This window comes from Dermacentor variabilis, chromosome 1, assembly GCF_050947875.1.
Source record: "Dermacentor variabilis isolate Ectoservices chromosome 1, ASM5094787v1, whole genome shotgun sequence".
Lineage (NCBI taxonomy): Eukaryota > Metazoa > Arthropoda > Arachnida > Ixodida > Ixodidae > Dermacentor > Dermacentor variabilis.
The window spans coordinates 261,525,059-261,546,679 of NC_134568.1; the positions used below are offsets into that span (position 1 = coordinate 261,525,059).

Here is a 21,621-nt window from a genome sequence, read left to right on the forward strand (position 1 = left end):
TAAAGCAAAAGCCACGCGACTAAATCAATTCCCATGTTACGCAGATTGTGTATGCATGTGTATGTACTTGGATCGCCTATATGTCCTTGCGTGCATTTTTTCTCTTTTCGTTGTTTATTGTTACAGTGTATAGAATTGGCTTGTTTGCGCTTCATCATTTTCCTCACCCCTATATTTTCCCTCACGGTTTACAGTGTTGCTACTTTGCTAAGATTTTTGGGAGTTCCGGCTCTTTAGTAGCCAGGCTTCCTAAGGCTCTCGCAGCTATAACAACACGATTGCAACGGTGGCATCCTCCTTGCCGTGTGCTTTTCTGTATTAAAAAAAAAAACGCCTGGTGCACGCCACCGGACGTCGTCGTCCGTTTTGACATGTCGCAACTGGCTTCGCACCATCTACGCAGCTGAGTGAGTGCAAGCCTGGAGAGCCGTGCGGACACGTCACGCAAGACTACTACGCCACGTACAAGACGTGCAACTGCCCGGCCAACCACTTGTGCACGGTGCCTCTGAACTTCAGCGACCGCAAGGTTGTGAACGTGAAGGAAGCGTTGTACGAAGGGACTGCTTATCTGGCGCTGTGCCTGCCGAAGTAAAAACAAAAGAAGCCGAGGATCTCAGTCGAAGAGGCTTTCGACCATATCTTTTACGCAGCTCGACGCTATTAACGGTCTGCGACCGTGCGCCGACGCATCCTGACAGCCACCGGAGCTAACGACATCACCCGCTGCGAAGTGCACAGCAAGCAAAAGAATACACGGTGATTTCCGTACTGTGCGCTGTGGCGAAAGGAACACGCCGCGTCGCACGTACTGCGCCCCAATGCAGTGATTCACGTCTGTGATCTCTGGCGGTGAACAGACTCTGGGGCGCATGAGCGAGCGAGATCGTTAGGGTTTACCGAAAGCCACCAAGGATTAATCGCTGCAGCGTACATTTCCCCCAATCTCACTTCGTTTGTAAGGTTTCTCATAAGGCACAATAAGTTGTTCCAAAAGCCGTAACCATTAGAGCAATGTGAGAGAGCCCCTTACTCGAGAGTGTCCCTTATTGCTCGTGTTGTCATGAATGATTACATTGGAGGTCAAAGGCCCGGTCCATCTTCATTGCGCAAGAAATTCAGCGATTCCAACTTACAAAACGGAAAATATCTATGTTGTTTTCATGCGTTGCTTTGAGGTTGGGAAATTCCCTGGATGTGCAGGCTGAATGTGCCGCGCGAGGAGTCGCCACAGCATGGAGCGGACGCGTTCGAGTGGAGTGGTCCAGCTCACTCGCTAGTGAGGAAGGGATGGGGGCGCGTACCATCGCCGACAGGTCGGACAGCAAACCGTTTGTAAATAAAATTTGATTGACTGCTCTCTTTCTCTCTCTCATTCTGTTTGCCTTGTCGAAAGTGAACATAGTGTGACCGGTTTTGTTTCCCACGCGCGGAGTGGTATCAATAGTGTGCTTGCGGAGAGCCTTGCGTCTCGCACGGTTCAGACACGTTGTGCATATTCGCACTTCCTCCGAGTGTAGTGGGAATACTCTAAACACCGATGAAATAGGATCATGCAGCGTGGTATCCCGCTCATGTGACCTCCGAGATCAGGAGTACGTTGTAAGATTTTTCAGGCCAAGGCGTTATGACAGCATATGGCAGGAAAAGAAACCAAGCAGTTTGCATTTTTTGACAAGAAAGTGTTTTATGCCGGGCTCCACCAAGTATCTTTTCCATGTACGTACGTAAGGCAATCATCATCACGCAAATCCGCGAAATGGCGATGCCTTGCCGTTTTGGGCCTACTTCTTGGTTAGGAAAGTAGGCATAGAAAGGTTGCAAATATTTGCTTTATTAAAGGCGTTGCGCTGTTGATGACGTATATTTGTTGAAATGAGAATATTTGCGTATTTGTTTTATCACGGAATAATTATGTAGAAAAGATAGCCGAGCCTGGACACTCATAAGAATATACAGTAAATGTGGTAGTGCGTGATGCTACCGCAGTTCAAACGAAGCAGTTTCGCCAAATACGCTCTCGCGGTCGCATCGGCTACACCAGAGTCCTTTAATACTTTTTTAAAGTAAAAGTATTTAAGAACTCTGGATGAACCTGTCACGCCTGGCAGCCTCCGGGGTTTTGTTTATGCGGCGCAGCGGCACAAGCGTCGCCTGCTTTCTATTGCAGTCACTGCTTCGAGTGAAACTATGATTCATAAAAGACTGCACACCTATAGACTCGTATTTGCGAATGTGCAACGAAACTGCCACTGCTTCGTAGAATACACGTTTCATATTCATTGAAGTGATTTGGAGCTCTACAAGGATTAAGAAGGGACACTAAATACGAATATCAAGTTGTTTTTGGTAAATTCCACAATAGGCAAAACGACCACCCGTACCGTGAGAGCAAGATTGATAAGCCAGAAAAGAGGCAATACGCGAAATACGTACAGGGGGCGACCCCACTCTGAGGTTGCCGCTCTAGCACTGCGTGACGCCACGGAATTTTACGGCGCCTTCTCGTATTTTGTTACTTTTTACCGATGAAGAAGGATCACTGCTATCTAGAGGAATAGAAGACTCAGCCTACCAAGTTTTGGGGACATTTGGCGCGCTAGAGGTGCCAAAATAAGATAAAATACACTGAAATTGTTGAGATGACACTTGTGGGGTAGCGCTAAAGTTTTGGCGAGATATTAAACAAAGGCAAAACTCATCTCCATTGTTGTACGAGAGCAATCAACCTTTTTCCCGCTCAAGTGAAAATAGAGTTTGAGAAAACACTTTACCAGTCTAAACTGATTTACCGTTTCACTTCAGTCTCCCCTAATAGGAACAATAAAGGTTTTTTTCTCTCTCTCTCTCCCCTAATAGGTGATTGGTTCAGAACTGTAGGGCATATTGAGCTGAAAATGAGTAGAAATAAGGTGCTATTTTGAGGAAAAAGCTGGAGATATTTAAATGTCACAGCTTTCGTTAGTGGCCACCGCGATAAATGACAAATGTTCAGTTATGTATCGGTGCATTTCCGTGGACTAAAACGCTTGCTGTTTGGGAACTATACTATAGGCGTATTTAGGGGAAACTTCGTTGGAGTATAAAGCGTGCATTAACAGGAATATTCTGGAGAAATAACGAAGTTGTATGTACGTTGACGTACAGCATTAAATCTCCAAATTACCGTCGGAGCCTTAAAATGTTACTTCGAGAAGCGATTTAAATTTTAGAATCATTACTGTAAGCGAACGGCTCAACAGTTCTGCTTCAAACTTTGTACACTTGCACTTAAGACCCGCTACACTTCGAATCAACCGTTCAAAGTATCTTTTGTAACAGTAATCTCCATTTGCGAGCCCTAATTGTCAGCGGCCGTGCCTTCAAGACTGCCGGCGTGACTGCTGTGGCTTGGCCAATGCTCGGAGTAGCGCGCAGAGGTGGCAAAGACAGTGCACGAGAGATTTTCGCAGGATCCTGCAACGCATTTTTGGCGGGAAAACGCTCCGTGGCAGCAGTGCGGTAGCCCGAAGGCCTAAGAAACTTGCGCACTGCTAAGCGGTCAAATTCCGCCCTATTGTCGAACTCGCCATATCGTCAGCTCTGGTTGGTGCACTGACCAGCTACGCCTCTCTCATTGGCTCAAAACGCAAATATGGAGGAACTGGACAGTGTAGGTACAAAAAATTACACGAGGACGTTACAGGTGCGCTTGCCGAAAGTATATAGTGCATGAAAAATTCACCAATGATTACGATACTCCCTAATGCGAAATTTGAGCGCCGCTCTATGCGTGTTTTCATTTCGCGATATATTGGCTGGCGCGGACAATCTGTCCCGTGCGGCACGTCGCAAACGGAGCGAAGTGTGACACGACTGCCTCGCTGATCGAGAGATCGTGAAAGCCAGCGCGTGGGTGACGCGTGGGCGTGACTCACAGCAGCCGCCGCCGACACACCTTCCGGACGACGCGCTAAAACCCCTTGATAATTTGAAAGTAGCGACACTCTCATCCTCGCGGCGCTTTCCTCCTCGATTCTCCTCAACCGCCGGCTACGCACGGCACGCTTTTTCTCCTGGGCTCCCGCGGACGGGCCGCAGCATTCTATGGAGGCATGTTATTTTGGGCCAGTTGCGGGCCCCAGTGGTGCTGAAAATTTTGAGAAATGCTCATAACAGCATCGACGATGCTGAACGCCAGGTTTATGAAGAGGTTGGTATTTTCTTAAAGTCGTATGAACGGGCTATACTGATGTAAAAGGAGCTTTGAGGCGAGTTCTATACTCCAGGCAACTGTTCAGCCACATGATGAGATGCTTTACTTTGTGCGCCTGATCTAGTATTGCTTGTGGTACATCCCTTTGTGTTTAGCTTATTAAGCGAAAGCCTTAGATCTGTTTCAAGGTCGCGTTGTGAGCTACAGAAAATATCACGTGACCGAAGGAAGGCCGGAAGCAAACCAGAACATGTGCAGCCGTCTATAAGAGATGATTACTGATTAACCAAGTAATGATTAGTGATTAGATTAAGATGAATTAAGGTTATTAGGGTGTATTAAGGATAATTGGGGTGGATTAAAGTCGATGAAGGTGAATTAGAGTGAATGAAGGTGGATAAAGGTGCATTATAGAGGATTATGGTGGACTAGGGAGATTAAAGTGAATGAAGTAAGATTAGGGTCGATAAAGGAGGATTAAAGTCGATGAAGGTGGATTACGGTGCATTAAGAATTATCGCGGGTAAGGTGAATGAAGGAGTATTAGGGTGGATTAAGGAGGATTAAAGTGCAATAAGGAGGATCAGGGTGGATTGAAGTCAATGAAGGTGGATTAGAGTGCATTAAGGAGAGTTAACGTGAATTAGGGTAAATGAAGGAGGATTAAGGTCGATGAGAGGATGAATGGTGGATTATGGTGAATTAAGATGGATTTAAGGTACATTAAGGATGATTAATGCCGATTAAGGTGGATGACGGATTAGCTGGAATAAAGTTTATTACAGTAGGCTTTACAACCTTAATCCTCTATCACCAACCTTAATCCTTCTTAATCCACTCTAATTTGTCTTAATACGCCTTCATCGAGCCTGATTCCCCTTAATCCTCCCTAATGCTCCTTCATCTGCCTTAATTCTTATTAATGCACCTTAAGCCTGCTTAATACATCTTAATGCACCTTAATACACCCTAATCCACCTCCATAAACCCTAATCCACCTTACTCTACCCTAATCTAAATCGGTATTAATCCTCCTTTATCAACCCTAGTTTACCTTAATGTACCCTAATCGACTTTAATCCTCTTGCACCCACCTTAATCCTCCCTAATCCTTGTTCATGTACCCTAATCACCGTAATCGGTCTTAATACTCCATCAACCCTAATTCACCTTAATCCACCCTATTCCTCCTTCATCCAGTTTTTTTCATGTTTTTTTTTCATGTTTTCATGCAGTTTTTTCATGTTTGTACGTTTCCTTTAACAATGGTCCATCACGCAGTTAACAAACTTTTATTTCTATAGTTACTTATTCTCACTGTTATCGAAAAATTATTGCGGCATTACTATTACTATTTGTTTGTGGTTTTTATGTTGCCATGCAGAAAGTCTTTCTGTTTCTTCTATTTTGCACTCCGGGGAGCTGGGAGCTAGTCAAGCTGACTTGTCAGCTTTTTTTCCCGCACGCCCTCACTTCATGAGTGAAATAAAGATTATTATTATTATTATTATTATTATTATTATTATTATTATTAATCATTATTCATGCACTTTAATTCTCCTTAATACGCTCTAATCCACCTTAATTCAATCACTAATGAATCATTAGTTAATTTGGCTAATCATTCTCTTATGCTGGAGTGGACATGCTTTGGGCCGCCTCTGGCCTTCCTTAGGTCAGGTGATATTTTCTGTTCACAACGCCACCTTGAAGCATAGAGATCTAAAGGCTTTCGCCTTAAAACTTAAAAAGGAAACGCAATGTGGACTAGCTAGTGCTCATCACCCGCAATACCACAGGTATATTTGCCACAAATTTTTTCAGGGCTTGCATTCATTGTATCTGACTGTCGCACAGATCGACGTAAGCTAGAAATAATAGCTCCTCTACAAACCGCTATTTCAATTTTCAGTAAAACAGGCAGCGGAGGCTAACAATCGCGAGAAGTGCGATAGAGAGGCTGTATCTTCGCACATACTTGTTCACAGCGGAAATAAGAATCTATAGTGCTGCGTTTCCGAATGAATAACAAGAGTTGGCGACGTGCGAGGTGGAGCCGCCGCAGAATATTAAGCATACTGGGGACAACCGCATTTTTATACAACGTAAAAATTGCCACAACAAAAACGGTGGTGAGCAGGCCGGAAGAATGAAAAAAAAGAAAGCAGCATTACGGGATACTTGGCTACGAGCAATAAGAAAGATGCCTCAGCTCGCAAACAACGCTGTTCCTTGTAGGAACAAAGTTTTTTTGGTCAATGTTATGCAGCCACTGCTTCCTGCGCAAGCTGTCACGCTTTCCTTGTGGTATCATAAAAACGGCATAACCATCTTCAGGCTTCTTGCTGCAGTTATATGCGCAACAGCACGGCATAGCGCTACCACATAGAGCAGGAAACACTTTGTACAACGTTCGCTACGGCGACCTAAAGCGCCGAGCCAGCCCAGCTGAGGAGAAAAATGGCGCAAACGAAAAAGAAAAGCACAAGCAAAACGTAAGATCCGCGCGTTTCCAAGGGCAACGGCCGGGAGACGAATCGTCGTGCAGAAAAACGGGGGCAAAACTGGTTTCCGCGTGGGTGGACATGCAAGGGGCGAGGAGGAGACGAGGAGGTCGCGCGGTGGCGGCAGAGTTCAAAGAGTGGCGTTACTTTCAAATGATCAAGAGATTTTACGACGTGCGCTCTTCAGGCGCCATCTCGTAGCCATCGTCACCAAACTACGTTTTTATTCTCACGCCTTCGCCATACCCTCCTCCGCTGTCCGCTTCATGGTTCCGCAGCGCCCTCCTCTCCGCTTTCCTCTTCGCGTCTTTCATCTCCAGCTGCGGTCCGCGTTCGCTTTCATCTTTCGCTGTGCTCCTTCACTCGGTTAGGCCGCCGCCGCTCGCCGCCAGGAACTGCGTACAAAATACTAAATAGCACCAGCCAGTACACCATACTGTGTATATTTCCGGGACCATAACGGGGCCAAGAATATAACTCCTCCAGGCAAGGCAAAGTTCTCTAGCACGAGCCATAAAGAATAGTAAATGTTATAACTAAACCGTGAACGACAACTGTGAACTTAAGACAGAGTGTATTAGTACATAGGGATGCCCGATCCGTTGCAGTGATGATCTAGGCTCCCACTTAATTGGGATGTTGATGTACTGTTCCTTGCAATAGCTTGTAGCAAACACCTATTATTGCTAGTCCCTCGCTTACTCTGTGGACCGACACGAAACGTTCAACTTCAAACATTGTGCTGTCGGTGTAGTCGCCGTCATCCATATGTTTCGGCACACTGAATAAAGTGTGCGCCAATTCGCTTATTCTTGATACCTTCGCGATAGAGTGGGCATAACTTGGCGTGTGAGTGAGAGATAAAGAGAACGCAGGGATGTTAACCAGTCAAGAGTCCGGCTGGCTGTAAATGCGTGGAAAAATTCACAGACGGTTACGATATTCCCTAATGCCACATTTGATCGCAGCTCCATACGTGTTTTTATTTATATTGAGGGAGGAATTTGAGAGAGACATGTAGTAGGGTGAGCAATCGTCGAAAATATTATCCGCGGGTCAAGCGCGTCGGCTTTTATACATGACTCGTCGATGGTTCCAGTGCAATGGTGCCGCTCGGCTTCCAGAAAGTACTACACCATTCGCACCGCGCATACAATCAGGTTGCAAAACAATCGCAAACCATGACAATCGAAACAGGCGCGAACGAGACCAAACCAAGCAAACCGAACAAGCACGAGCGAGAGCTGACGCGATCAGACGATAATAAGAAACTAGCGGTCCGACTGAGACCAGATACGAGTACGCATCGAGCGGTCGGGCGGGTCAAAAGGAAACCAGTTGCAGGCACGCATGTCCCGAGCCGCTCTCATTGGTGCTCGCGGCTCGCGTCTTTCATCTGGCGCTCCGCGTTCGCTCTTTCTTCTTTTGCTGTTGCGCTTGTTCGCTCGCTTACGCCGCCGCCGCCGATGCGGACGCTCGCCGCAGGAACGGGTCATTAAGAGCTGCGCTCTAATAACATGTGAGAAGCTTGCTATGCCAGGAAGCGGCACTAGTCCCTTTGTCACAGTGTAACGACCGGTACTCACTCTTGCCGACGTTCTGGGGTTGTAGACCTTATTTAAAGTTTAGTGATAGAACGCTGGCGGATGATCGAGTGAATTTTATTATCCTCAAGGAAAGCCGTGCAACGCGAAGGGTGACCGGTAACAGGTAGTCCTTATGTAGCAGCGGTCCGTGGACTTAGTCACACAGATTCATTCTACTCCTTGAATGTCAGTCACTACTTTTGCAGCCAACCACTGTATGCGTCTTCTCTCTTCCGCTCCACATTTTGCAGCATTACAGTGAGCTAGATAAAGGTAGTGGCGCGAGTGAGCGCCGTGCATTTACGTTAAGTCGCGTGGCCTGTACGGCGCGGCCGGCGAAGCAACGCGAAAGCGCGTGTTTCTCCATTTCGAATCATTTTGGGTTAATCAATGATTTCTTTATTGCGATAGCAGTTAGGACGCTCCAGGCGCCTTTCTGCCGCCGCCGTGATGTTCCGTATAAAGTCCAAGGGCGATAACATAGCCGCCGCGCGGTGTGTGCTAGTCAAAACGTGCAAGGGTGAGCCGACGATAGCGGCTGAATCTCGCGCGCGCAAGGGCGGAAGCGCGCCGTCTTTCGTCGCGTGCGAAGCAACGGGGGGGGGGGCATACTCCAGCAGCTGCTGCGTATGGCGCAGCCGCGCGGGCCCTATCTCGAAAGCGATCTGCGATGGGACAGAGAGCGCGCCGAGTGCTGATAGCTTCGTGTGCGCTTTGTTCTCGTCGCTTAGTTCGCGTTGACAGTAAAGGCAGCCACAAAGGTCAATTTACTCGCTGCTGCTGCCGGGATTCCTCACTCCAGTGTTTTGACAGCGAGTTTCCACGATCATCGCGAGAGACGCGTTCATGTTTGCTTTTGCACGCGTGACACCATGTTTGTTAGCTTAGTAAGCGAATGTTTGCAAGTTTATACGGCCGATAAAACTACTATCCTTACTGCGTATAGCTATCTACTAATTTGCTATCAGAATCGATGCTTCGCCTTTCGAGCGAAACTGCGACTTCTTTTTTTTTATTCTTGCGGTTATCTGCAACGTATACATATAGTCATTTAGTGAGAAGCAACGCCAAATAGTCAACGGCAGTGGCTCTGCATTGCTCCTAGCTGCAACTGGAAGTGGAAGGGGCCAGTCACGCTGGCTGAGTCTCCACGGCGTTCGCAGCTGAGCACGATGTCGCGCGTTAGAAACACGACTGCGGCAGCTGCATTCTGATGAGGACAGAATGCAAAAAGCATTCGATGTCCTGTTCTTTGGTTGGGCGTTTAAGAACACCAGGTGGTTAAAGCTATTCCGCAACCGCCCACTACGCAAGGCCCCAGTTAAGGTTACCACTACAGACGTGTTTGTTGGCTTCTTATGATATGGCTAATAAAAATCAGGCCCCTCGGTTAACCCCCCTTTTCCTCGTTTATTACATAACGAGGGTCTCCAATCCGGCAACATTGAAGCCTTCAGGTAGCATGTGTGGGTTTATTGACCGGTTGCCTTCACCCAACAATATTGTTACGTAGGAAGACGCCGACGAAAAGCTATATACAAGTATATTTACAAGGCAATACGCCGCACTTGGCCAAGAGGCAACAGCCCAAGCTAGCCTCTAATCGTCGTCGTCGTCTTCACCCTGCTCGCCTCTTTGTCATCGCAAATACTGTTTCGTAGCACTACCCCCGGCGGCAAAAGCGCCGTCCCGGAGCGGCTAAACGCCGGACTCGGAAGCAGTGTAATAGGCCTTGAGCCTACTGACGTGCACAACATCACTAGATGCCAGAGTAGAGGACGAGGTTGAACGCAGAGGAGCAATTTCGTACGTCACAGGCGTCACTTGGCGCAGCACGCGGTAGGACCCTGTATATCGCGAGAGGAGCTTCTCTGAAAGTCCGACGTGACCAGAGGGCGACCATAGGAGCACGAGCGCACCAGGCGAAAACTGTACGTCACGGTGGCGGGCGTTGTACTGACGCTGCTGAGTGGTTTGCGAGGCCGTCAGTCGAGTACGGGCAAGCTGGCGTGCATGGTCCACGAGGGTGATGGAGTCGCGCGCATATTCGCTTGTTGAGATTGCAGCAGGAGGAAGTACCGTGTCTAGGGGCAAGGTCGGTTCGCGACCGCACAATATATAAAATGGAGAAAATCCGGCGGTGTCGTGCCGGCAAGAATTGTACGAAAATGTGACGTAAGGAAGGGCAATGTCCCAGTCTTGGTGGTCCTTGGAAACGTACTTGACAGAATATCGGTAAGAGTACGGTTTAACCGCTCTGTCAGGCCACTGGTTTGAGGATGGTATGAGGTAGTCAGCTTGTGTTGAATGGAGCAGGAACGCACAATGTCGGCGATAATTTTTGAGAGGCAGTTACGACCACGGTCAGTAAGCAGCTGTCGCGGGGCGCCATGAAGTAAGATAATGTCACGCAAGAGAAAGCCCGCGACGTCAGTGGCGCAACTGGTAGGGAGAGCCCGCGTGATAGCGTATCGGGTGGCGTAATCAGTTGCGACGGCTACCCATTTGTCCCCAGAGGATGACATGGGAAAGGGACTGAGGAGGTCTAATCCAACACGAAAGAACAGTTCCACAGGAACGGTGATCGGCTGTAGATGACTGGCAGGCAGCACCTGAGGTGTTTTCCGACGCTGGCAGGGATCACAGGCAGCAACATAGCGTCGGACGGAGCGAGCGAGACCAGGCCAATAGAAGCGGCGGCGGATGCGGTCGTACGTGCGGGTTGCCCCAAGATGTCCTGCAGTGGGTGCGTCATGCATCTCAAAGAGCACAATCTGTCTTAGATGTTTTGGCACGACAAGAAGAAGATCATAGCCGTCAGGGAGGAAGTTCCTTCCGTACAGAACGCCGCCCTGGAGGACATATCGGGGAACGGATGCGTCGGTAGGTGTAGAGCACAGACGCTCGATGACTTGTCGCAGCGATAGGTCTCGGTACTGCTCATCGGCGATGTTAGCGAAGGCAGACACAGAGAAAATGCCGTTGGCGGTACTACTGTAGGCGTCGTCAGGCTCGTATACCGGGTAGCGAGACAGGCAGTCAGCGTCCTCGTGTAGTCGGCCAGATTTGTAGGTGACAGAGTACGAATATTCTTGGAGGCGTAAGGCCCAGCGACCAAGTCTTCGTGTAGGATCTTTCAGTGAGCATAACCAGCAAAGCGCGTGATGGTCTGTGACAACGGAAAAGGGTCGGCCATATAAGTATGGGCGGAACTTCGAAACCGCCCAAACTAGGGCCAGACACTCACGCCCAGTGATGGAATAGTTGCGCTCCGCGGGCGAGAGGAGGCTGCTGGCGTAAGCGATAACACGGTCGTGGCCGCGCTGGCGTTGTGCCAGTACTGCGCCAATTCCGTGACCGCTGGCATCAGTACGGACTTCGGTAGGCGCAGAAGGATCGAAATGGGCCAGAAAGGGAGGCGTTGTGAGACGGTCGATTAGAAGCGAGAATGCAGAGGCCTCGTTATCTCCCCACTGGAAAGGGACGTCTTTTTTCAAAAGCTCAGTGAGTGGTCGTGCTATGGCCGCGAAATTTTTCACGAAACGGCGGAAGTACGAGCAAAGACCGATGAAGCTGCGCACATCCTTGACACACTTTGGAACAGGGAAGTTCGTAAAACCATGGATCTTGCCTGGGTCCGGTTGCACTCCGTTCGCGTCAACGAGATGTCCAAGGACGGAAATCTGGCGACGGTCGAATCGGCACTTCGATGCGTTGAGTTGCAGACCGGCTCGCGGAAAAACGTGCAGGACTGCTGAGAGGCGCTCGAGGTGCGTAGCGAACGTTGGGGAGAACACTATAACGTCGTCCAAGTAGCACAGGCACGTGTACCATTTGAAACCGTGAAGAAGGGAGTCCATCGTGAGTTCAAAAGTGGCAGGAGCGTTACATAGAATGAACGGCATCACTTTGAATTGATAAAGACCGTCGGATGTTACAAAGGCAGTCTTCTCGCGGTCGAGATCGTCCACGGCAATCTGCCAGTAGCCGGAGCGAAGGTCAATAGAGGAGAAATAGCGAGCACCGTGGAGGCAGTCAAGGGCGTCATCCATCCGAGGTAGGGGATACACGTCTTTTTTAAAAATTAAATTATAGGGTTTAACGTGCCAAAACCTATTTCTGATTATGAGGCACGCCGTAGTGGAGGACTCCGGAAATTTCAACAACCTGGGGTTCTTTAACGTGCACCTGAATCTAAGTACACGGGTGTTTTCGCCCCCATCGAAATGCGGCCGCCGCGGCCGGGATTCGATCCCGCAACCTCGTGCTCAGCAGCCCAACACCATAGCCATTGAGCAACCACGGCGGGTACACGTCCTTATTGGTAACCCTGTTAAGGTGCCGATAATCCCCGCAAAAGCGCCATGATCCATCCTTCTTTTTTACCAGTACAACAGGTGACGCCCATGGACTACATGACGGTTCAATCATGTTCTTGGCAAGCATTTTGCGAACTTCGGCGTAAATAACTTGACGCTCAGCCGGTGATACTCGATACGGGCGGCGATGAATAGGAGGGGCATCGCCGGTATTAATGCGATGTTTAACAACTGTGGTTTGGGCCAAAGGACGATCGTTAAAGTCAAAAATATCGTGGTAGGAAAACAGAACGCGGTAGAGCTCACGAGCGTGCTCGGACGGCATGGTATGAAGAACTTTATTTAGGTCCTGAGGGATCAGTCTGGGACTGATGCGGGCCGCTCCCACGTCGGTACAGAGAGGCCGAGCCCCTCTGCCATCACACGGGCCCTCTGGACAGCCCTGAGTTGGTCCGCCAGCACTTCACTGTGCAGCATTCGCTGCCACCACTGTTCACCTCGAGAACCATCACCGGCCAACGCCAAGCAGCGCCACAGCATGTGTTGTAAATCGAGCAAACCCCCACACTTACTACAATAGACTGAAACCCCGCAGTCCGGATTAATTTTATTCATGATGACCGGGTTAGGGTACGTCCGTGTCTGCAGAAGCCTTAATCTAACCGCCTGCGGCCTACTTAATTTAGGATGTGGCAACGGGAATGCCCTGCGCCCTAAGTAATAGTGCTTGGTGATTGCGTTCGGCATGTCGGGCGCAATAATTTTCTGTAAGTCAGCGATGGTACAAATTGCCGACTGCGATGGTAGAGGAGGATCGGCTGAATTGTCGTCTACTGCAATAGATGCTACTGAGTGATCCTCGAATGAGCAAAGCTGAGCCAGAGACATCCCGCGTGGCAGCACTTGTGTCGTCAAGCCAAAATTGACCACTGGCAGGCAGACGCAATTCGCCTTAATAGATAAAACTGTATGAGGTACTGTGATCCCTTTTGCAAGGAGGACGTCTTGCATAGGAGCCGCGATGTAGTGACCGTCGGGGTCTGGTGGGGATGACACGAAGTCAACGTAAGTCAGTGCCGAAGGTGGCAAGCGAACGAAGTCGACGGAACTGAGGCGACTGGGGTGTAGTTCAGCGGGATCCAGAACAGGCAGGTAGAGGCGGAGAGTACTGGCGGAACAATCAATGAGAGCAGAATGTGCGGAGAGAAAGTCTAAGCCGAGGATGATGTCGTGGGGACAGTGGGCGATGACTGTGAATAGCACGATAGTGGAGCGATCGGCGAAGGAGACGCGGGTGGCACACATACCAATTACAGGGGCTGTTCCGCCATCGGCGACACGGACAACAGGCGTCGTGGCGGGCGTGATTATTTTCCTCAGCCGGTTACGAAGGTCAGCACTCATTACCGACAAATGCGCCCCAGTGTCTATGAGAGCAGATACAGAAACACCGTCGACTTGCACGTCAATAAGGTTCAGATGAGTGGGCAACGCCAGTAGAAGATTTGGTGGCGTAGGGAGCAATGCAGCGTCACCTCGAGGCGCTGCATCGTCTAGTTTTCCGGCTGGAAGCGGCGTCCGAAGGGAGTCGGCGAATAGGAGCGACGGGGCTGGGGGGGGGAGCGAAGGCGAACGAGGGCGAACGAGAATAGAGGTGGTTCGGCGCAGGAGAATCTGTAGCGGCATTATCGGAGCGGGCAGCATAGGGACGAGAAAGGCCACCTGGGGGGCGAGAGTAGGCAGTATAAGTAGACCGGTTGGGGGACTCCAGCGACTGCGACAGTGCCGAGAAATGTGCCCGATTCGGTGGCAGTGAAAACAAATGGGCTTGTCGTCAGCAGTGCGTCATTCAGACGGGTTGCGGAAACATGGTGGGTAAGAAGATGCGGGACGGGGCGGAATCGAAGAAACCGGGCGGGTATCAGGGCGATGGGCCGAGCAGATGGTGTGAAGAGCCATGTTTGCGAACTCCTGGCGGACAATTGCCTGGATCAGGGAAACCGTGACTGCAGGTGCATTGAAGGGGCTGGAGTCGAAGGCAGCCAGATAGGCGGCCTCGATCTCACGCCGGACGATTCTGGTAACATCGCCAGTGTTGTTGGGACGAGGAGCGTCGGCACAGGAAGATGTCGCTGGGGTGTTGGGCAGACGGGCAAACTGCTGGTCGATACGTCGGCTTTTAGCGAGTTCCAGGCGGCGGCACTCTTTTATAACTGCATAAACCGTCGCCACGTTGTTAAAAACGAGCAAGTTGAAGGCGTCATCGGCAATGCCTTTGAGGATGTGGAAGACCTCGTCGGACTCAGTCATGTGTGCGTCAACTTTGCGGCACAGAGCCAAGACGTCCTGGATGTACGTGAAGTAGGGCTCTGTTGATGTCTGCACACGGCCGGAAAGCGCCTTCTGCGCGGCAAGTTGGTGACCGCAGGGGTTGCCGAACAAGTCTCGGAGCTTTTGCTTAAGCGAATCCCAACTTGTGAGCTCATCTTCGTGCGTCCGAAACCAAACTCGAGGTGTGCCACCGAGGTAAAAGACTACGTTGGCGAGCGTGATAGTAGTGTCCCCCCGGTTATTGCGGCTGACGTGTTCGTACAGGCTGATCCAGTCCTCGACGTCTTCCCCATCTTTGCCCTAGAATACGCCAGGATCACGGGGAGCGGGGAGAGTGATGTAGGTCGTCGAAGTGGCAGCAGGTGTCGGAGCCGGCGGAGTCGAGTTGTCGTCGCCGGGAGCCATGAAGGAAGGCTCGACGTACCGTCCACTGCGAAGCTCCGTGACAAGGTACAGGGAACGTCCACCTACACCAGATATGTTACGTAGGAAGACGCCGGCGAAAGCTATATACAAGTATATTTACACGGCAATACGCCGCACTTGGCCAAGAGGCAACAGCCCGCGCTAGCCTCTAATCGTCGTCGCCTTCACCCTGCTCGCCTCTTTGTCATCGCAAATACTGTTCCGTAGCAATATCACGCTCTCATGACGCCTGCGGCAGAAAGGATGTGCCCCACCCGCCGCCAAGGTCTGCGAGTGGTGGCGCTGGCTAACACTCCCAGGGTTCTACTAGGAAACATAAATACCCAAGAAAATGGATGGGCAACCGGCGTCGCAGTAGCTCAATTGATAGAGCATCGCACGCGAAATGCGAAGGTTGTGTGATCGTTCCCCACCTGCGGTGAGTTGTTTTTTCATCCACTTTCATTTACATTAATTTATCATTTCTTTACTTCATTTATTAAGCACAAGTAATTTCCTCTATGTGTTTGTTGGCTTCTTACGATATGGCTACAGACGCAGGTGACTCTGCAGTCGACAATGAATTAAAATAGCGTCACCTGCAAAGATGCAGGGGATGTCATGTCGGAAGATGCTGATCAAAAGCCTGGGAACTTATCTTTCCTGGAAGCGTTTCTAACTGGTACGGCATAGTATACAAGGCGGTCGAAGCTATCGCGGTCAATTTCAATTTAAACCGAGAATATAAACCAAAAATTTATGCGGCATTTTTAATATTTTTATGGTCTCGGTTCTCACGTAAAAAGGACAGTGAATTGAACTTGAGCAGGGAACCATGTAGGATCGGCTGGCACCTGCGAGCATACATGCGCTTCGCTGAAAGGAGCCTGGCGAGATCAAAGTAACGCAACGGATCATCCCTGTGGACCCGCCAGCCTTTCTTCTATTATTATTTGCCTCTCTGTTATTAGTCAACGCGACAAAAAAGAAGAAGCGGGGAGTACGCAGAGGATCTTACAGACATCGGGCTGTGCCCACTGCGGTGAATGGCCGAATGACTGAGCAAATGTACTGATGTTTACGCGGTGTTGTATCTACCCAGTCCATGATTGTATTACGCCTAGTGTTACACTGACGGATGGGCATACGTCCACGTCTTGTTCTTTTATGTTCGTCTATCAGTTCTTCCGTCAGTGCAACACTATGCGCAATACAATCATGAACGGCCACCAACTAGCTCCGGTGATTGATCTACCCACTTGTCCTTTCTGCAATATACTTGGGTGCGCTATATACCGCGTATACTGTTACGAATAAAGGATTAATCTATTCCTGTTCGAAGATAAAATGCACTTATAATTCCTGCAACGTCACATCCCTGCATTGCTCACTGTCCCTTTGCGAGGACGCTGTAACGTAAAGCTATACCAAACTTTTCTATTCCAATTCTGCAATCAGCCCTCCACAATAGGCCAAATTTTTTTGGACCACCCCCGCTTCGCATGTCTGTCACGCAACGTCACGAAAACCGCGATAGCTCCCCATCTGATATCACGTGTACACACTGATTATGTATGATTGGACCAAACAAAAGAAAAATGGTTATTTCTGATTCGACGCCTTTTTCGCCGTTAGTCCTCTGCTATTGGCCAGAAGTTTAAGGCTGGACCCACTTCACATGCCTGTCGCGCGACGTCACAAAACCGCTAAAACTCACAGCATCAAAGTGACGTATATGCGTTAAAGATACATTCATATGCCGAGCAAAACTGAATTTTCTTCTGAATAGGCGCAAGCTGCCCCGTTCCGAAAAGAACAAAAGATGGCTGCCCCAATTGCTCAGGCACTGGCTACTCGCACATGCCACCGAGCATAGGTTTATTTGCGTATAATAACTTTTTGCGTGGCCGTGTAACGTTTTCGAACACTTTCGGCCCGCTTACGACCTCGCTCTGCCAACTGTTATTTGCTGAGGATCCGCTTTAGCGGCATTCTTAACCTTCCCTCGTACGCCGCCGCTAAGTACACGCAAGCTCGTACATGGCAAGTTCCCTCGTACACCGCAAGCTAAGTAAGGGAAAGCGGACCAATGGCAGACGCCGGCACCACCCTCTTGATCCGGTTATCTATTTTCAGTATGCCGGCTCGGCCCCATCGAAACCCTCTCCACTTGAGCGTGCTCCTCGCCTCCTGGCAGCCAATGACAAAAGAAAAACCGTTCAATGTACGCAATGTTATTCATTTTGAAAGCAAAGAAAAGTGACCTCCTATAAACTAGGAGAGCATTTGATTAGGCTGTTCGGGCAACGTTGCGGATCACCGCCCGATGCTTGCGTCGGTGGTTATACAAATTTGACGTCAGGAGATTGGAATAAAAACATATAGGAATAGTTTTACGTTATAGCGCCCCTAGCCTGTTTCTCGAAGACATTTTTCATTCTGTGTATTGGATCAAGTGTCGAATAGCGTGATACACACAGCACATTTCAGCACAGGCCAAATTAGGAACACAAATATTCACCGACAAAATCTAAACATACAGGCGCGACGCAAGAAAAACAGAAGAAAGAAAGATAATTGAAAAAGAAACTTGATGACAGCCCGAGAGCTCGCCGAAAACAAAAGAATTTAAGGTTGAAATAGAAACTAAAGGTACGCCGAATGTTGGGAGAATGGAAGGTCGGTTTAGAAAAACGGGTTTGGTTAGGAATACTGCTGTTACAAAAAAAAAAGAACGTACTTTTCCTCAAATATTATTTTTGCAATCAGCCCAGTGACTGCGTCTCGCGTTTTGATCAAATACAGATATCGAAAAAGCCCCGTCGTTCTTGCAAACGACGAAGCCGCTTCGCACCGCAAGCACTAGCGTATAGCCGCCGTATACACCACTTCTACATGATGATGATGATTCACTGACATCCCCTTTGAAAGGTAGCCGTGACAGACAGTCACCTAGCCTGCTCGAGTTAATCAGGTATACTATACATGTTTTTCATTCTAGTATTTTGTATACATTTTTAAACATCCCTTTTCACTTCCATAAAGCTTCTATAGGGTGCCCAAGCTAACGTTAGCCAGCTTAAGGTGTTCAACGAAAAAAAAAAAGTTATTTCTAAAGCACGGTGCAAGATACGATTTTAAGAGATACGGTGTTCGGCTATCAAAATGCAAACAGAACACACCTTGCACCATGCTTAAATCTTTCTTCTATTTTTTGTTTATTTTACAGCGAAGCTGCATATGGGGGGGGGGGGGCTATATGTATGTTCTGGAAAAAGTTGCGTGCGTCTATCGAGCCGTGTAGATACAGAATTTCTCCCCCTACGTAGGTCGATCCCGAAGATAGTGCAATACCGGGTCGACCGGCGGCGGAGGTGAAGCAGGCTTTAAACACTCCGCCAACTTGCAAAACTAAGTTTATCCTAGGTCCAAATAGAACCCGTATCCGATATTAAGCTGAGAAGAACGGATACTACACTTTGAGCCGCGTTGTCCATGTGTACTTTCGCACCACCCTCTCTCTATCGGCATTCCAAGCGATTGCGTATCTCCTTTCCTTCCGCTCTCCCGTAAGCGTGCTTCCCGCCAGCACCGCGAGGCAGAAAGAAATGCGAGCCGCAAACTTAGAACGTGTCACCGGAGCAATGGCCAGGTTTCAGAGGGAGTTTGTGGGGAACCAATTTTGCGTGGCCTGTGTTGTGTGTGACTGCTTGTGGTTTTCGAGTGATCTTAAGACCATTACTGCACTGCGGTACGTCGACCAACGCACGATAGCCTTGGCTATGGTGAAGCAGTGTGCGCGCTCTCGGAGTGCGATGAGGTGCGTGACTAGGTGGACACATACAGCATACGCCCTCAAGTAACCCGCATTCTCCTCTCAATTACAGACCCATTTCATATACCAGCTGGCCTTGCAAAATCCTCGAACACGTCGTATTTTCAAACCTGTGTTATGGTCGACCTTTCAAGTGTGAGAGATTTTTTTTTGCATAATGAATCCTTACCAACTAGGTCAGCTTTCTGTCGTTCTAAACATTCACGCGAACGTTCCCATGACAAGATGATTTGCCTAGTCCCAGAAAAGGGCGGTTACGGTAAGCCTGGACATCGACCTGTTAAGTGCAAGAAGCGTTCAAGCGGGCGTCCCCATGTCGACATAATTGCCCTCTTCTCCGAAACAGCGCCACCCCTTTTATTCCCTGAGTTGACACAAAGGGATGGACGAAGGGAAAAAAATCCGAAGGTCAGGAACTCGACGGCAGAACCTGACGAAAACCCTAATACATCCACAGGCTCCCCAAGAAGACGTCTACGACAAGACCTCAAGGAGTTATTTAAGGCCGTCCTGGTCTCCGTGTTAATCAGAACCGCTCGAGACTCGGATGAGAGTCACAACCAAGGAGGTTAAAGGAAAACTTTAAAAAACCAAGGAGGTTAAAGGAAAACTTTCTTTAACCTCCTTGGTCACAACCATGTACCAATGAACTGAACACAATATTTTCTTTCTTTTTTTTTGCATCATCATGATACCAGGCTTCGGCATAGTTTCCTCATTCTTGCGGTGAAGACCCACCTCACCCGGTCAAGATCGTATCAACTGGTTGGTAGCAATGGCATACTCCACCCTTCGTCCTGGCTTCAGCAGAATGGTGAGCGCTTGACTTTCTTTGAGAATTTGCGAAGTTTTAGGTCGTGTGTTTTCTAAAACTGCAAATTATTTTCTGTACGTGCAGGCTCCTGTTGAAAGCTTCCTCACGTCACAGCAGAGTAAGAAAGTACTCGTTCGGCATTGACCATAGATTTAAGCAAATGGAGAAAGCCAGAGTTATTAATTTGTGAAGAGCTGGGAATTGAGGTCGGGAAAAGTCAGAGAAGGCAGCAGCTTATTGAGGCGATTGATAAGTGTGAAGCTCTTGACGACGAAATTTCAGAAGCATTGGAACAGATAGAGAAACGAGCTGAGAAAGCTGAACAGAACGCTGCAGAGAAAAGACAGAGAGCTGATCAAAGGGAAGCTGCAGAAATAAAGGAACGAGAAGATCAGAAAGCTGCAGAAGACAGAAAGCTCACGAACTAAATCTAAAAGAAGTGGACGTGCAGCGGGATCTTGCCATGCAATCGGAAAATAACATCTCAATAAATGAAAGACGTTCAGGTGAAGCAGGAGTAAAAATAAGGGATCTCACAGAGGAAATTAATGAAATTTGGAGGAATGGAACCGTCCCATTGCCTTGGAAAACTGCTGTCGCAGTACTCATCCCCAAACCTGGCAAAACACCTAGTGCTGACAACTTGAGGGCCATCTCGCTTACATCCTGTGTGGGTAAGGTGGCGAAGCACGCGGTCCTCAATCGACTCTCCTAGTTCTTGGAGAATAACGACATTTACACCCATAGTATGACAAGATTCAGAGCAGGCCTATCCACACAGCATATCTATGAAACTGATTAAGCATCAAATCATAGACGACTCTAGCGACACTCGGGCCGTTTTGGGGCTTGATATTGAAAAGGCCTTCGACAGCGTTCTACATTCACATATCCTAGCCTCAATATCTCGGCTCAATCTGGGTGAGAGATTTTACAACTACGTCAGATCTTTCCTCTCGGAAAGGAAGGCTACCCTCCGGGTGGCCGATCTCGAATCACAAATGCTGGAACTTGGCGAGAGGGGCACGTCACAGGTGGCGGTCATTTTCCCCTCTTTATTCAATATAGCCATGGTCGGCCTTAGCAGAAAGCTTTCGAGACTGAAGGCATCAAACAAATCATGTATGCTGATGACATAACTATATGGTGCACAGGAGGCAATGATGGTCAGGTTGAGGGAGCCTTACAGGAGGCCATAGACACTATCGAAACCTATTGCGAACCCACCGGTCTCAGACGCTCCCCTTTGAAGTCGGAACTCCTACTATATAGTCCCAAGAAACGCGGTCCAAGGCCCAAGGGGTGGACATCGTTAAAAGACAGAGACATCAACCTATACACTAGAAACGGTTGCTGCATACCCGGAGTCGATTCAATCAAGATTTTGGTCATGATCGTTGAGTCAGGGGGTACAAATGGCAAGACTATAGGCAAGCTAATTGCTAAAACTGAAAGTGCCATTCGTTTAGTTCGGAGGGTATCAAATCGGCATCATGGACTCAAGGAGGATAACCTCATTCGACTAATGCATGCTTTCGTCCTGTGCCACTTTACATACGTGGCAGCCACGCATCGATGGAAACGGGCAGAGCGGGACAAATTGAATGCACAGCTTAGGAAGATTACTAAGCC

The 21,621-nt window shown here is 48.9% G+C and overlaps 2 protein-coding genes and 1 pseudogene across 3 annotated transcripts in view; 1 reads left to right on the forward strand and 2 right to left on the reverse strand.

The window, feature by feature from the left end:
• Window positions 1–21,621, forward strand: part of LOC142563689 (uncharacterized) — an 83,326-nt gene that overhangs the window by 16,367 nt on the left and 45,338 nt on the right. The window contains exon 4 of one of the 2 annotated variants that reach the window (XM_075674288.1): window positions 404–1,362. The exons of the other annotated variant lie outside the window; for it this stretch is intronic. Coding sequence (XP_075530403.1) covers window positions 404–595 — 192 coding nt within the window. The 3' untranslated portion in view covers window positions 596–1,362. Of the gene's footprint in view, window positions 1–403; window positions 1,363–21,621 lie in introns of those variants that run through there. 2 annotated transcript variants of the gene reach the window in all.
• The window catches only part of LOC142563705 (uncharacterized), a 77,788-nt gene continuing 63,078 nt past the window's right edge, over window positions 6,912–21,621 (reverse strand). The window contains exon 5 of the mRNA XM_075674313.1: window positions 6,912–7,094. Coding sequence (XP_075530428.1) covers window positions 7,059–7,094 — 36 coding nt within the window. The 3' untranslated portion in view covers window positions 6,912–7,058. The remainder of the gene's footprint in view (window positions 7,095–21,621) is intronic.
• Window positions 18,661–18,841, reverse strand: LOC142567621 (U2 spliceosomal RNA; annotated as a pseudogene).